General features: G+C 44.8%; 1 protein-coding gene across 10 annotated transcripts in view; it reads left to right on the plus strand.

The window, feature by feature from the left end:
* The window catches only part of arhgap21a (Rho GTPase activating protein 21a), a 312775-nt gene that overhangs the window by 242071 nt on the left and 53719 nt on the right, over window positions 1–16985 (plus strand). For all 10 annotated transcript variants that reach the window (XR_011947721.1, XM_072508463.1, XM_072508459.1 and 7 more), the window contains 3 exons: window positions 11058–11354; window positions 13779–13843; window positions 14862–14998. Coding sequence is in view for 9 of the 10 variants with exons in the window: in XM_072508463.1 (XP_072364564.1) it covers window positions 11058–11354; window positions 13779–13843; window positions 14862–14998 (499 nt within the window). In the remaining variant the exon portion in view is untranslated. The remainder of the gene's footprint in view (window positions 1–11057; window positions 11355–13778; window positions 13844–14861; window positions 14999–16985) is intronic.

The raw sequence follows: 16985 nt of genomic DNA on the forward strand, positions 1-16985 counted from the left end.
ACCTGGAGGTTTTCCATGATTTTTGATACTTCAACATTCAAGAGTCAAGTTGATTGAATTAAACAATTTGATTTTAAAATATTATGAAATACATGGAAACAAGGTTTCATTGCAGTTGCATTGCAAGCATAAAAGACCACAGCCGGAATTCTTTGGTCATTACAATTCACTTTTCCTGCTGGCAGCGCAACCCTGGTGGCGTGGGGTGGTTACAATGGGAATCCCAATGGGAAGATAGAAACCTGCCACCAGGGAACCGCGGACCACCGGGAAACACGTGTCTGGTGGACAGGAGAATCTCGTCTCACATTTGCGTCTGTTCCAAATACAAGAAGATTTCAAAGCTTCCCACCCACTAGGAACCATACACACTTATGAGAGAAGCAAATTTAAATAAATAAAAATCCAGGTTCATTCTGGGAATTACTCTCCCAGAAGCCAATCAAAATGGAATCCCAGGCGATAACAATGAACACTAATTCTGTTACCCAATGTCCCACCCATCTTTTGTGCGAGGGAAATGAACCGTCACCAGTTCTTTCAACATTTGCAGTAAATCCACATCCACCCCGCAAACTTAATGTAAAGGTCACTGACCTTATGTAAACCCTCTGACCCCCCGCCATCTCCCCATCCCAGGTCTAGAGATCCTCCGTCCTCTGAAGGAAGACCGCGATCTGGAAAGGACTCTGCAGACTCCAACACACGGACCCGGCCATCGCTTCATCCACAACTGCGATCCCAGAGACGTCATCCACTTACCAGCCTTTGACCCATCCACGCCGGAGCGTGGTCTGGACATCCACCGAACTGTGAAGCCAAACCGCAGCCCGACAACGACTCGGAACACTCGACCGTGCAGACCCACCTACCGACACAGGAACCGCAAGCAAGGCAACATATCCTCCATCCACACACCAACCAGAGTGAATAACCTCATTGGACACAACTATTCCCTTCACACTGCATACTCTCACCATCTCCCAGACTCAAAAAGAAGCAGTCACTCCAGGAAGCGTGGAAAACGTGCAGGCCTGCAGGTGAGAGTGAAACAATGCGGCCGCAAAGCCCCTCTGCCTAGATGACTCCTAGCTAATCTTCAATCTCTAGAAAACAATAAGAAGTCTTACAACACCAGGTTAAAGTCCAACAGGTTTGTTTCGATGTCACTAGCTTTCGGAGCGCTGCTCCTTCCTCAGGTGACCTGAGGAAGGAGCAGCGCTCCGAAAGCTAGTGACATCGAAACAAACCTGTTGGACTTTAACCTGGTGTTGTAAGACTTCTTACTGTGCTCACCCCAGTCCAACGCCGGCATCTCCACATCTAGAAAACAAGCTAGACGAACTTAAAGCCAGACTCACTTTTCAAAGAGAACTAAGGGACTGCTGTGTGCTCTGTTTCACGGAGACATGGCTCACGCCTGCTTCACCAGACGGCTTCTCAATCCACCGAATTGACCGTACGGCGGCCTCAGGCAAGGCAAGGGGAGGTGGGGTCTGCCTCCTAATCAACACATCCTGGCGCCTAGATGTAGCAACACTGGCGAGTTTCTGCTCCCTGGACCTAGAAAGCCTGATGCTAAAATGCCGCCCCTACTACCTTCCGAGGGAGTTCAGCTCCATTATCCTGACGGCAGTTTATATCCCACCCCTTTGCGAACGTGAAAATCGCACTGGATGAAATATTCACCACCACAAATAGCCTTGAAACGAAACATCCCGAGGCCTTGTTCATTGTAGCTGGGGACTTCAATCAGGCCAAGCTCAAGAGCGTACTACCAAGTTACCACCGACACGTCACCTGTTCCACTAGAGGCTCAAACATCCTGGACCACTGCTACACAAATATCAAACATGCCTACCGCTCTATCGCCCGCCCACACATTGGCAAATCTGACCACAAGGCTGTGCTCCTCCCTGCGTATCAGCAAAAACTGAAGCGGGAGAATCCGTCAAAGAAAGTCGTGCATTTTTGGTCTGAGGAATTGGATGATCTCCTATGGGACTGCTTAGAGTTAGTATTTTAAAACTCTGCGACCAGCCTGAACGAATACGCCACTACAGTAACTGACTTAATTAGTAAGTATGTAGAAGACTGTGTGCCAAAGAAGCAAATCAGCGTGTTTCCCAACTGGAATCCCTGGATGAACAGGGATATCCACTGCTTTGCTGAAGTCTAGGTCTGAGGCGTTCAAGTCAGGCGACCCTGCCCTCTACAAGAAAGCCAGATATGATCTAAAGTAATCCATCAAAGGTGCCAAAAGACAGTACCGGACCAAGCTCGAGTCCCAGGCTAGCCACACGGATCCCCGCAGTCTATGGCAAGGTCTGCAAGACATAACGGCTACAAGATGAAGGCATGTAAAATCGTCGGCTCCAACGCACCCCTCCCTGATGAGCTCAACGCATTATATGCCCGCTTTGAGCAAGAGGTCAGCGAGAGCGAGCCCTCCACCCCAGAAGCCGCAGATGAACTTGTATCTGAGATCACCATTGCAGACATCAGAGCAGCCTTCTCGAAGGTCAACCCATGGAAAGCCACTGGCCCAGATGGGGTACCCGGACGAACACTCCGGTCTGGCGCGGATCAGCTGGCGGGGGTATTTGCAGACATCTTCAACCTCTTTACAACAATCTGAGGTCCCTATCTGCTTCAAGAAGAAGACCATCATCCCTGTACCCAAAAAAAAGCCTGCCTTAATGACTATCGTCCAGTTGCTCTGACATCCATCATCATGAAGTGCTTCGAAAGGTTAGTCATGGCACGAATCAACTCCAGCCTCCCAGATTGTCTTGATCCACTACAGTTCGCCTACCGCTGCAACAGGTCCACAGCAGATGCCATCTCCATGGCCCTACACTCTACCCTGGAACACCTAGATAACAAAGACACCTATCTCAGACTCCTATTTATCGACTACAGCTCGGCCTTCAACACCATCATTCCTACAAAACTCATCTCCAAACTCCGTGGCCTTGGTCTCGGCTTCTCCCTCTGTGACTGGATCCTGAACTTTCTAACCCACAGACCACAATCAGTAAAGATAGGCAACAACACCTCCTCCACGATCATCATCCACACCGGTGCCCCACAAGGCTGTGTCCTCAGCCCCCTACTATACTTCTTATACACCAATGACTGTGTGGCCAAATTCCCCTCCAACTCGATTTTCAAATTTGTTGATGACACCCCCGTAGTGGGTCGGATTTCAAACAATGATGAGACAGAGTACAGGAATGAGATAGAGAATCTGGTGAACTGGTGCAACGACAATAATCTCTCCCTCAATGTCAACACAACAAAGGAGATTGTCATCGACTTCAGGAAGCGTAGTGGAGAACATGCCCCTGTCTACATCCATGGGAACGAAGTAAAAGGGGTCGAAAGCTTCAAGTTTTTAGTGTATAGATCACCAACAACCTGTCCTGGTCCCCCCCCATGCCAACACTATAGTTAAGAAAGCCCACCAACGACTCTACTTTCTCAGAAGACGAAGGAAATTTGGCGTGCCAGCTACGACCCTCACCAACTTCTACAGATGTACCATAGAAAGCATTCTTTCTGGTTGTATCACAGCTTGGTATGGAGCCTGCCTTTGCAGTATTCGGTCCCTTCAGCCGTTTCTTGATGCCACTTGGAGTGAATTTAATTGGCTGAAGACTGGCCTGTGATGCTGGGGACCTCCATAGAGGCCAAGCTGTTTCATCCACCTTTGGCTGAAGATTGTTGCAAATGCTGCAGCCTCTGATGTTCTGGGTACCCCCATTATTGGGAGTGGAGATATTTGTGGAGCCTCCTCCTCCTGTTGGTAGTTTAAATGCCTGCAGCTGGATGTGGCAGGACTGCAGAACTTGGATCTGATCCAATGGTTTCTTAGCATTGTCAATTGCATGCTGCTTATGCTGTTTGGTATGCAAATAATCCTGAGTTGTAGCTTCAACAGATTGATACTTCATTTTTAAGTATGCCTGGTGCTACTTAGAATTAGAATTCCTATGCAGAAGACGGCCGTTCGGCTTTCTACACCAACCCTCTGAAAGAGCACCCCACATCGGTTCACCCACCCCCCGCCCGATCCCTGGAGCCCCACATACCCAACACATCTTTGGATCCTAAGGGGCAATTTAGCATGGCCAACCCACCTAACCCGCACATCATTGGACTGTGGAACGAAACTGGAGCACCCGTAGAAAACTCACACAGACATGGGGATGAAAGTGCACAGTCCATACAGTCACCCAAGTCCCAAATTTAACTCAGGTCCCTGACGCTGTGAGGCAGCTGTGCCACTTCTGGCATGCCCTCCTGCACTCTTCATTGAATCAGTGTTGACGATGTTGGCTTAGCAGTAGGCACATGCTAATGGAATTCATATGCTCCAGATCTCTTGTTGATGACCATGTCCTGCCAAGAGCTATCGAGAATACTTTTGAGGCAGCGAAGTGTCAGCCTTTTCAGGCTGTTCAACCTTGTCTGACTTTTCAGCCTTTTCTCCTGGCATATTTATCCAGATCGACCCACAGTAGAGGAGTGCACTGAGGATACACGCTTAGTAGGCTCTCAGTTTTGTGTCCTTTTCAGCACGGGTTCCACACCCATATTTAGCTTGGACATAACAACTGCAACCAATGCATGTGTTGATTTCCGCATTAAGTGACAGATTGTTTTGGAGCCTGGATGTGTGAATCCATCAACAACTTGAACTGTTTCAATGCTGCTAGACCGCAGGCAGTATGACAACATCCTGGGTCATTGCATTTACCTGTCACTGATGGTCCAACTAAGCTCTTTTCAGGCATGAAGGATTCTGTCCGTTTGCTGCTGCTGATGTTCCTTAGTATGGGATGTTAGTGTGGCATTATCAGAATAGAGCCATGGTTCCCAAACTTTTTGGGAAAAATATTTTTATGAGGGTATTTGCAAGTTTTTGTAATAATAACAATAACAGCGACATAAACATGGTACAATAAACATTTCCACCCCATTTCACACACCCCATAAAACAACAGTTGCTCTCTCCCCCCCCCCCCCCCCCCCCCGCCCACTGTGGAATTCTGCTTCTGCTGACATTTTAATTTTCCCCAAGAAAGTCGACGAACGGCTGCCACCTCCGGGTGAACCCTACCATTGACCCTCTTAAGACAAACTTTGTTTTCTCGAGACTGAGAAACCCAGCCATGTCACATGAAAATGAAATGAATGAAAAGCACTTATTGTCACAAGTAGGCTTCAAATGAAGTTACTGTGAAGCCCCTAGTCGCTACATTCCGGCGGGAATTGAACCATGCTGCTGGCCTACCTTGGTCTGCTTTCAAAGCCAGCGATTTAGCCCTGTGCTAAACAGCCCTGGTTGCCAAACTTTAACATCCTGCAAACTCTTTGATGAACATTTGCTCAAAAGAGATACCTTATTCTCCCAGGGTAATCTGAGATGGACTGAGCACTTTTCAGGGCCATAGGTGATGGCCTTCGGCCTGTTAATGAGTTTGTATGATATTAAACCCAAAATGAGTAACAGGTGAAGCAAGCTGTTTCACGCTGCTGCTACACACGCATGGCATTTGTCACTAACCGGATACTGCTGTCAAGCCAAAACGATATGTCTGTCAAACAGATGAGTAATGTGGCATGTGACTTTCAATGCCACTGTGATGCTAGGTATGGCTTCCTGAAGGAGAAATCATGCATGAAAAGTTTATTGGAATTCTTTTATGGCGATAATGATTAAGCTAAATAAAGGGGAACCAGCCGATGTAATATACTTGGATTTCTAAAAGGCGTTCAGTAATGTACTGCTCAAAAGGCTACTTAATAAGATGAGAGCCCATAATGTTGGGGCAGTATATTAGCATGGATAGAGGATTGGCTAATAGAAGACCGAGTTGGGCTAAGTGGGGGATTTTCTGGATGGTAACCTTTAACAAGTGAGTGCCACAGGGATTAGTGCTGGTGCCACAGTTATTTACATTATATGTTCATGACTTGGATGAGGGAAGTGAATGCATCAATGCCTGTTTTGCAGATGACACAAAAATAGGTGGGGATACAAATGGTGGAGACGGCACACAGTCTACAGAGGGATCAAGACAGGTTAAGTAAGGAAGCAAAAACTTGGCAGATGGAATATAACGTAGGAAAATGTATAGTTATGCATTTTGGTATGAAGAGTAAAGAGCTGATTAGTTAAATGGAGAAAGACTGCAGAAAACTGCAGCACAGTGGGATTTGGGAATCCTAGTGCATAAATCCTAAAAAGCTAGCATGCAAGTTCAGGTAATTGGGAAAGCAAATGAAATGTTGGCCTTTATTTCAAAGGGATTGGAGTATAAAAATAGGGAAGTCTTGCGAAAACTATATAAGACACGAGTTAGACCACACATGGAATTCTGTGAAGAGGTTTGGTCTCTTATCTAAGGAAAAATATATTGGCATTGGAGGCAGTCCAAAGAAGCTCACTTGATTGATCCTGGGTATGGAGGAATTTTCTGATAAGGAGAGATTAAGTAGGTCGGGCTTGTACTCGGTGGAGTTCAGAAGAATGAGAGACTACCTTACTGAGACATCTAGGATTCTCAGGGGGCTTGACAGGGTAGATGCTGAGAGGTTGTTTCCCCTTGTGGTTAAATCTAGGATCAGAGGACATAATCTGAGTAAGGGGTCGCCCATCTAAGACAGATGAGGAGGGATTTCTTCCCCCCCAAGAGGGTAGGGAACCTGTGGAAGTCTTTGCGCAGAGAGCTGGAGAGGCCGGATTGTTAAGTATGTTCAAGGCTGAGATAGATTTTTAATCAGTAAGGGAATCGTGAGTTATGGGGATAAAGCGGGAAAGTGGAGTTGAGAATTATCAACTCAGATAAATCATGATCTCATTAAATGGTGGTGCAGACTCAATTGACCCACTTCTTCTATGTCTTATGGTTTTACAGTATGTAGGCCATATGTCCTGAAGACTGGTTGATCGTATCAAACAGCATATCTCAGCTGTTGTTCGCAACTGGCAAGATACAGACCCAGCCGAACCAACCCGTGCTCGCATTATGGTTTTGTGACTTTTCCTTTTAACTCTCCACAATTTTCTATTCAATAATCATCTAATGCCCTTCGAATGCCTTTATTGAACTTGCCCAGGCAGGGTGTTCTAGACCCGAACCACTTACTGTGTGAAAAAGCTTTTTCTCGCATCGCTTCTTTTGCAAATCACTTTAAATCTGTGTCTCCTGGTTCTTGATCCTTTTACGAGCGGGAACAGTTTCTCCCTATCTACTCTATCCAGCCGTCTCATGATTTTGAACATCTCCATCAAATCTTTCCTTAGTCTCCCTCTCCAAGGAGTCCCAACTTCTCCAATCTTTCTTCATAACTAAAGTTTCTCATCCCTAGTACCATTTTTGTAACCCCTTTCTAGTCTCTCCAATACGTTCACATCCTGCCTAAAGTGCCGTTCCCAGAAATGGACACAATACTCTAGTTGAGGTCTAATTAGTGTCTTATGCAACTAACAGCACTATCCCACCCTGCCTCCTTTTTTCCTTATTGCCAGTCCTTCCTAAATATTGAGTACCCTTGGATATTCCCAGCCTTGGTTACCCTGTCGTAATGTATCCATAATCGCAATCATATTGTACCCATTTACTTCTATTTATACTGTTAACTCGTCAGCCTTATTGTGAATGTTCCATGCATTCAAATACAGTGCCTTTAGTCCTTTTATCGTTTTTGTACATTTTGTCTCGTACGATGGCCGTTTGCTACTAGCCTTTGTTTCCTCTGCCTTCCATTTTTGCTTTTTACTTTTTACTTTCCATTCTATCTTTATTTCTCTCTCTTGTGGCTCTTCACACAGGTTCCCACGCCCCTTCCACTCCTAGTTTAAACCCACACCCTGTCCCTACAAGTATATTGGCCCTGGTCCTTCAGGGGTGTAACCAGTCCAGCTTGTACAGGTCCCATCTTCCTCATGATCTGTCCCAATTCTTTAGGAACCAAAATCTCTCCCTTCTGTGCCATCTCTCCAGCCACGCATTTATCTGATCTATTGTATTTCTGATCTCACTAGCACATGGCACTGGGAGCAATTCTGAGATTACCATCTTTTGAGGTCCTGCTTTTTCATTTATTTCCTCACTGCCTATATTCTGCTTTTAGGACCTCATCTCTCTTTTTAACCTATGTCAATTGTACCTATATGGATCTCGACCTCTGGCTGTTTACCCTCCCACTTCAGAATGTCTTGCAGCTGCATTCCTTGACCCTGGGCGGGATACTCTTGTCTGCCAACCACGTGCTCCCCGACTGCATGTCGTTTGCTGGCCTCCGGCTTCTATCTTCCCTCCACTTGCCGATGGGATTTCCCACTGTAATCATCCATTACCGCCACGAAACCCGCTGGCAGGGGTGCACTGCCGACGGGAAAATTGACCAGAGAAGAATCCCGGCCCCTGTCACCAGGTAAGCAACATGCCGTCCTGGTGTCAAGTCTGTGGCTGCAGAAACTACTGTCTGTTGCCCTAAGGATAGAATCCCCTAATAATATTGCATCCCCCTCCCAGCTGGGCCACTTGTCGTGGCACAGACTTAGCTGTTGCTCCCTTCCCCTGAGAAACAACCTTCCCCTGCAGTATCCAAAATGGAAAATTTGTCAGAAAGGGAGATGGACCCAGGGGCTCCTGCACTACCTGTCCAGTGGTGACCACCTCATGGTACGCACTATCTACGAAGATCACAACTTGCATATGTTCTACAGTGACTCCAGCCTCTACTCCAGATTTGAAATGCAAATTTTGAATAGCTGCATCTGAACACAATCCCTGCACACCATGGACGTCCTGGACACGAAGTGCCCCTGAGTTACCTCAAACATCCAAATTTGCTGATGACCCATCGGAAACCTAGAGTTACGGCGCAGAAGAAGACAATTTGGCCCAATATTTAGGTACATAGAGCGCCCTTTATATCTAGTAATTAGAACACCCGGGACAAAATCATGTTTCAGGTCGATAAAGCTCTGGATTAGACTACACCCATGAGCAGTTCTGGATTTGTTGGCTTTTGAGGAAGTGCTGCACAGATTTACTGCAATGATACTTAGACTCCAAGGATTAAATTACATGGAGAGATTGTGCAAACGGGTTGTATTTCTTGGAATTTAGATTGTTAAGGGGTGATTTGTTAAGGGGACTTTATAGGATAGATGTAAAAGAATAATTTCCACTGATCAAGAAGTCTATGACTAGGGGGAATAGTCATAAACTTTGAGGCAGCTCTTTCAGGGGTGAATTTTTTTTTCATTCATTGGATGTGGCCGTTGCTGGCTTGGCCAGCATTTATTGCCCATCCCTAATTGCTCTTGAACTGAGTGGCTCGCTCGGCCATTTCAGAATGCATTTGCGAGTCAACCACATTGCTGTGAATCTGGAATCACATATAGGCTGGAACAGGTAAGGACAGCAGACTTCCTTTCCTAAAGGACATTAGGGCACCCGATGGGTTTTTACAGCAATTGACAATGGCTTCAAGGTCATTGTTGGAATTTTAATTCCAGATTTTAATTCAAACTTCACCATCTGTCGTGCCGGGTTCAAATCCTGGGTCTCTGCATCACTTGTCCAGTGATAATACCCCTTCACCACCACCCCCACTAAAGGTAACACTTCCCCTTGGGCAACACTTCGACATGAAAAGGGTGGTAGAAGTGTGAAATGCTCTTCTGCAAATGACAATATACGTGGATCGTTAGCTTTAGAACTTGAAATTAATAGAGTTGTTTATCAAAGGTATTAAGAGTTGATTAAGGGCGGCACAGTGGTTTACACTGCCACTCAGCTCCAGGGACCAGGGATCAATTCCGGCCTCTGGCGACTGTCTATGAGGAATTTTCACTTTCTTCACATCCCTGCGTGGGTCTCACCCCCACAACTCAAAGGTATGCAGTGTAGATGTATTGGCTATGCTAAATTGCCCCTTAATTGGAAAAAAAAAGAATTGGGCACTTTAATTTTTTTTAAAAAAGAGATATGGGATAAAGGCAGATATGAGGAGATATGTTAAGGACAGTCATGATCTTGAATGGCTGAACAATCAGGAAATGCTAAATGGCTGCCTTCTTCCTTTTTCTAATGTCCTGGATAAAAATGAACATTTTATGTTCCGATTCATAGTGCCAGAGGAATTGTAGGATGTACATTAAAGATAATTTTAGTTGCTTTAAGAGGTATTGCCCAGTTGCAAATCCTCACCTCCTGTTGTCCAGCCACAAAAAAACCGCACCTACCGCCCCAGGAGAAACTTTGGGTGGCAGGCAATCCAAATTTAAAAAGCCCTGCAGCTGCTTGTGGTTTTAAGCAGCTGAGAGTCTGATTTCCACCCCTCAGTGGAAATCCCACCCTCGAGATTGCCCAGTAGTTCTAGCAATCCTGGCAGTGCCCAAGCTTAGTAGTGGACCTGCCAGGACTGGAAGCAGGAACATGAAGAAAAACAATGGCTGTCAAAGACTGGTGTAAGTCCCAGACTTTCAGGGCAGAGAGAGATTGGAGAGCATGGGGTGAGAGGGTTCAGGAGCCAGTTTTGGAGGACAGGCGACATGGAACAAAAGAGGTCATGGGGGTACAACTTGGACGGGATGGGGTTGCAGATAGAACACACCCTGAATGATGGTGGGCTCTCTGTTTTGTGCCTGACCATCTAACATTCTATGGGGGCAGCTCGGGGTGGGTGCAAAGGTGGTGGACTGGGTAACACTGCAGATGTTTCACCCCTGCCAAAAACACACCTGGTAGTGTGGGTGGGGTGTAAAATCCAGTCCTTGGAAATTGTTCAGAGATGTGATACGATGCTTTACATTTGCAAGTGTTTCTTTTCCTACTTGTATATGAAGAATTATTTTTAAAATTACACAGAATTTTCTTTTTTAACAGGATACCCATACTTACAATGCACCTGCATCATTTTTCAATCAACCTTTCTCTATCCTGAGTGGGAGGAAATAATGAAAAGAAAATCTAAATGTGAAAATGAATTGATCCATTTCAATTAGGAATTCTTTGTTTTAAATATTACAGCGTGTTGGTGGCAGCATTCGGCCATGGAAGCAAATGTATGTAGTTCTTCGTGGATACTCCCTATTCCTGTACAAAGATAAAAAGGACAAACTAACTCATACGTCTGGCCAAATTGAAGAAGAACAACCAATCAGCATCAAAGCCTGCTTGATAGACATCTCGTACAGTGATACCAAGCGCAAGCATGTGTTTCGATTAACCACGTCCGAGTGTGAATACCTCTTTCAGGCAGAGAATCGAGAAGATATGTTGGCATGGATTAAGAGCATACAAGAAAACAGCAATCTAGATGATGAAGTAAGTGCATGTCATAATGGAACGGTAGAACAGAAGAAAATGAACAATGTTTCTTCAGTTTTTGCCTCCTCCACATCTAGTTCTTTGAACTTGTGTTGATGCATTATTTTTTTGAGCTTGTATTTGTACTTTGCAACTGAAGCAGCCATAATAAAGTATCAAAACTTTGTTTCAAAATGATGGAACTACATGCACATAAAGTATTTAATTGACATAAAAAATTGCATGTGGATTCATAAATCTTATTGGACAAAGTATTTATCTTAAAACTTAGAGTATTCTTACTATTTTGTAATCATATATATATAATATATATATATATAGTCTAGAGTGCGATTCAGAATGACCCCAATGGTGGAGGTTCAAATCCTGTACCCGCTCTGGTGGTTCATGGGGGCCTGCTCATGCTTGTGGAATAATACTCCTCAGGTTACATATAACCAATTGTGTGTCTCTATTTGAGAGAGATGCCTTTGGTCCTTTGTGAACTATGATTAAATGCAGTCATTAAATGCAAACAGCAGGGGCTGTTTAGCACAGGGCTAAATCGCTGGCTTTGAAAGTAGACTAAGGCAGGCCAGCAGCACGGTTCGATTCCCGTAACAGCCTCCCCGAACAGGCGCCGGAATGTGGCGACTAGGGGTTTTTTCACAGTAACTTCATTCAAAGCCTACTTATGACAATAAGCGATTTTCATTTCATTTTCATTTCATTATTCTGTTTCATTACCATAATTTCAAAAGTTTATGTTCAGTTAGTAAAAGTGTGTTTCAGTACAGAAGGAGACCATTTGGCCCACCTACTTTTCGAGAGAGCACTCCACCCAGGCCCACTCCCCCATCCACTCCACCCCATCCTCGTAACCTACCCTGCATTAAGGGGCAATCTTATCATGGCCAATCCATCTAACCCACACATCTTCAGACTGGGAGGAAACCGGAGCACCTGGAGGACACCCACGCAGACATGGAGAAAATGTGCAAACTCCACACGGACAGTCACTCAAGGCCAGAATTCAACCCGGGTCCCTGGCACTGTGAGGCAGCAGTGCTAGCCACTGTGCCACCGTGCCATCCATATTCTGGTGTCATGTCCAGATTTCCAGCTTGGTTTAGTTGGAAACATTTTTACATTAAATATGGCGGTTGTTGGTTGAATTCCCATCCCAAGCCTTGAGCACATAATCTTGGGTGACAGTTCAGTACAGACCTAAGGGACCCAACAGCACTGTTGGGCGGTTTAAAAAAAAAAAAAAAAAAATTAGTAAACAGTGAGATCCCACAAACAAAAATGGATTGAAATTTGCTGGAACAGGACCTCTGCTCACTGCATTGTGTGTAAATTTATTTCAGTCCCCATTAAACTTCTCCCTGTACCCTTCAAGTGAACATGTGTTTGCCCTGTAAATTGCTGACGTGCTAACTGATAGCATAAGGACCATGGGGCATCTGAGACCTTGATATACGAGTGGAGCAATATTGTATCTCATCAGCTAATGAGATTTAAGGATGAAGAAATTAATAGAGGAAGGTGAGAGAAGGATTATGCATTAATGTACATTAATTCAACATCAAAATTGAGAGGGAAAGAAAAATGAGTTTGACAGAGAGGCAAGAGAAAGGAAAGGTATGAAACATTCTAAAATATAACTTTCAAAATCGTCAACAACTCGAGCTGAACAAATGAGATGCCATGCTTTTAATTCACTTCCTGACCAGAGAAGGTTGATTGGCATTCCTTATGAAATATTGTGTTAAAAGAGTAGTTGTGCTATCCATTACTAGACTTAACTTTTTGTGTAGAATATGCTGGACAATTAATGTGGAATTGCAGTAATTTGATGGAATTTATACAAAATGCTGTTTTCGCAAAGTTCATGGGCAGAGTGGCACAAAGCATCCAGCAACTTGTGGCATTGTGGAAGTCGAGCGTTATTTCTCTCCATAACTTGCTGGTTGATTGCACGTAATGTATTTCGTTAACACCTTATTAATCTATGCTTACCTGTTGATATGGTCTCTGCTTATTCACATTCTGGTGGTGCATTCCACAGCCCCAAATCCTGTGTGTAAAATGTTTTTTCCTGCTCTGTCCAAAATCCCGTTTTAATTTAATCTTGCATCAATGTTCCCTCTTTCATAACTCTGCTCATATGGTTTGTTTAAGACTTGTGTATTAAAGCTGTTATTTCACATTATACGATGTTTTATGAATGTCTGGTATAATTGTAGTTTTTACGATAAGCTAAATTCCACAGTTTCATATCTTTGTTACATGCCCTTGTTTTGTGATGTGCTCTTAAAATAACTCTTCAGCACTTGTAATTTTTTATTACAAAAGAGTACAGCTCTTTTGTAATAAAGTTTGACAGAGAGGACATGGATAAAGAAAAGGAATAATATGTACCATTCTTTTAACTCATAGGATACAGGAGTTACAAGCAGAGATTTAATTAGCAGAAAGATTAGAGAATACAGTACCATGATGAAGTAAGTCTTAATATCTTAATTTCTATGGCTGTGTCTTCAGAATACAGAACTGCTCATTTTAAAAAAAACTATAACCAGACTATGCTGAATGCTTGGAGATCAGGGGCGAAATTCTCCCCAAACGGCGCGATGTCCGCCGACTGGCGCCCAAAACGGTGCCAATCAGACGGGCATCGCGCCGCCCCAAAGGTGCGGAATGCTCCGCATCTTTGGGGGCCGAGCCCCAACATTGAGGGGCTAGGCCGGCAACGGAGGGATTTCCGCCCCGCCAGCTGGCGGAAACGGCCTTTGTTGCCCCGCCAGCTGGCGCGGAAATGACATGTCGGGGCGGCGCATGCGCGGGAGCGTCAGCGGCTGCTGACAGTTTCCCGCGCATGCGCAGTGGAGAGAGTCTCTTCCGCCTCCGCCATGGTGGAGACCGTGGCGGAGGCGGAAGGGAAAGAGTGCCCCCACGGCACAGGCCCGCCCGCGGATCGGTGGGCCCCGATCGCAGGCCAGGCCACCGTGGGGGCACCCCCCAGGGTCAGATCGCCCCGCGCCCCCCCCCCCAGGACCCCGGAGCCCGCCCACGCCGCCTTGTCCCGCCGGTAAGAGAGGTGGTTTAATCCACGCCGGCGGGACAGGCAATTTATCGGCGGGACTTCGGCCCATCCGGGCCGGAGAATCGAGCGGGGGGGCCCGCCAACCGGCGCAGCCCGATTCCCGCCCCCGCCGAATATCCGGTACCGGAGACTTCGGCAACCGGCGGGGGCGGGATTCACGGCGGCCAACGGCCATTCTCCGACCCGCTGGGGGGTCGGAGAATGACGCCCCAGAAGCCTTGCCTTCTCTGGCACCATGCATTCTATTGAAGATTATTGGGTAATGGGAGCCATGCCTATTATTGATATTGGTCCATATTTCAGTGAGCACACAATACTGTTAGGGGGGGGACAATCTAATGTTAATCTTCTTTTAGGAATGTTAAAGGACTTGAGTATACAAGCTATAATTCTAATAAAATATCTTTCCTTTTCAGTACTTCTGGCAGCAAGACAGAACCATCTCCTAAAACACCTCGCCAGACTCTCAGTATTAGGCAGACCTTCTTGGGATCCAAAACTGATCCAAAGAGCCCACATTCTCCAAAGCAAGAGTTGGAAAGAAAACTTATAAGTAATGCTTCACTAAAAGTGAAAAACTGTCCAGTGCTGATTTTCTTAAAATTTCTACTTTTTTCAACATTAGTCAACTTCACTTGTCAATACTGATTAACTTCATTACAATAAGTTAATGATTTTGTTATATAGATAGAATTTCTTATTTATCCAGTTGGCCAGGTACTTTATCATGCTTTTCCACCTTGGGTACTGCCTATTAATTTCAGTTTGCTGTAATATCACAGTTTAAAAGTAGTAGTAAGAGCAAACTAAATAATTGCAAGCCACACCAAATTGGGAGCTGTAGTTAATGCAAAGCAAGAATACAACAAAATACAGAAAACAAATTGCAAATGGATTTGTAATTGGTAAATGTGTTTTAATATAGTTAAGTGTAAGATGATATGTTTTGGTAGCAGGAATAAGGAAGTTCCTTTCTGCTTGCATAATAGTCTAAATGGGTAGAGGAGCAAAAGTATCTAGGGGTACAAACATAAATGACTACACGTCGTGACTTAGGCTAATAAGGTTAACAAAAGCAAGGAAAGCACTAGGACCATTTCAAGAGTAATGGAATTGAAAAGTGGAGAATTTGCTAAACTTATATTGAACTTTGGACCATATTTGAACTACTTTCTAGTCTTTATATTGTAAAGAAAAGGTAAAAGAACATTACAGAAGATGCAAATAAGATTCATAAGGAGGATACCAGAACTTAGGTACACTTATCAGAAAAGGCTGAATGGATTTTTGAGGATCTTTTCTCCAGAAAAGTGAAGGCGAGGGGCGGCTTGACAGGTTGTTACATAATGGGGTTTAATAGGGTAGACATTGAGAAAATATTCCCACTTGTGGGAGGCGTCCAAATCAATACAAGATACTCAACTGCAATAGGCAATGCAGTAGACACCTCTTTACCCAAAGTAACAAGAATGTGGAACATGTTAGCATTGGGAGCAGTTGAGGCAATTAGTAACAACACCCACTTATGTCTATATAGTATTTTTAATGCAGCAAAATGTCTGAGATGTTTCATAAGACCTTGGGGAAACAAAATGTAATGCCAAGCCCCATTAGGGTAGATAGTTGGACAGGTGACAAGAATCTTGGGCAAAATGGTAGATTTTTAATGAGCATATTCAAGGGAAAGAGAGGTTTAGAGAGAGAATTCCAAAGATCAAACCCTGGGCAGCTGAAAGCATAGCTGTCTGTGATGCAGTAATTCACATTAGGGATGCACAAGAAGTCAGAATTGGAAGAGCGCAAACATTTGAGGAGAGTGGGGCTGGAGGAAGTGACAGATATAGGGAGGGATTTGCAAACAGGGTAAGAGTTTTAAAGCGGAGATGTTGCTGGATCAGAAACAGGCTGATGAGTGAATGGGACTTGGTGTGTGTTAGAAAATGGGCAGCAGAGTTTTGGATGAGCTCAAGTTATGAAAGGTGGAAGATAGCATGCCAGTTAGACGTTTTGAATAGTCGCGCCTAGAGGTAACAAAAGCATGGATCACAGAATTTACAGTGCAGAAGGAGGCCATTCGGCCCATCAAGTCTGCATTGGCCCTTGGAAAGAGCACCCTACCTAAGCCCACACCTTCACCCTATCCCCGTAACCCCACCTTACCTTACCTTTTTTGGACACTAAGGGCAATTTAGCATAGCCAACCCACCTGGGGGAAACCCACGCAGACACTGGGAGAACGTGCAGAATCCGCACTGACAGTGACCAAACCGGGAATCGAACCTGGGACCCTGGCGCTGTGAAGCCATTGTGCTAACCACTATTCTACCGTGTTGCCCATAAAGATGATCATAATCATCTTTATTAGTGTCACAAGTAGGCTTACATTAACACTGCAATGAAGTTACTGTGAAAAGAGGGTTTCAACAGCAAATGAACTGAGGCAGGGACAGAATGGGCTTTGTAATGGATAGAATTCTTGATGATGCCATGAATATTTGATCAGAAGTCCAACACTAATATTAAGGTTGCAAATGGTCTTG

This window comes from Scyliorhinus torazame, chromosome 6, assembly GCF_047496885.1.
Source record: "Scyliorhinus torazame isolate Kashiwa2021f chromosome 6, sScyTor2.1, whole genome shotgun sequence".
Taxonomy (NCBI): domain Eukaryota; kingdom Metazoa; phylum Chordata; class Chondrichthyes; order Carcharhiniformes; family Scyliorhinidae; genus Scyliorhinus; species Scyliorhinus torazame.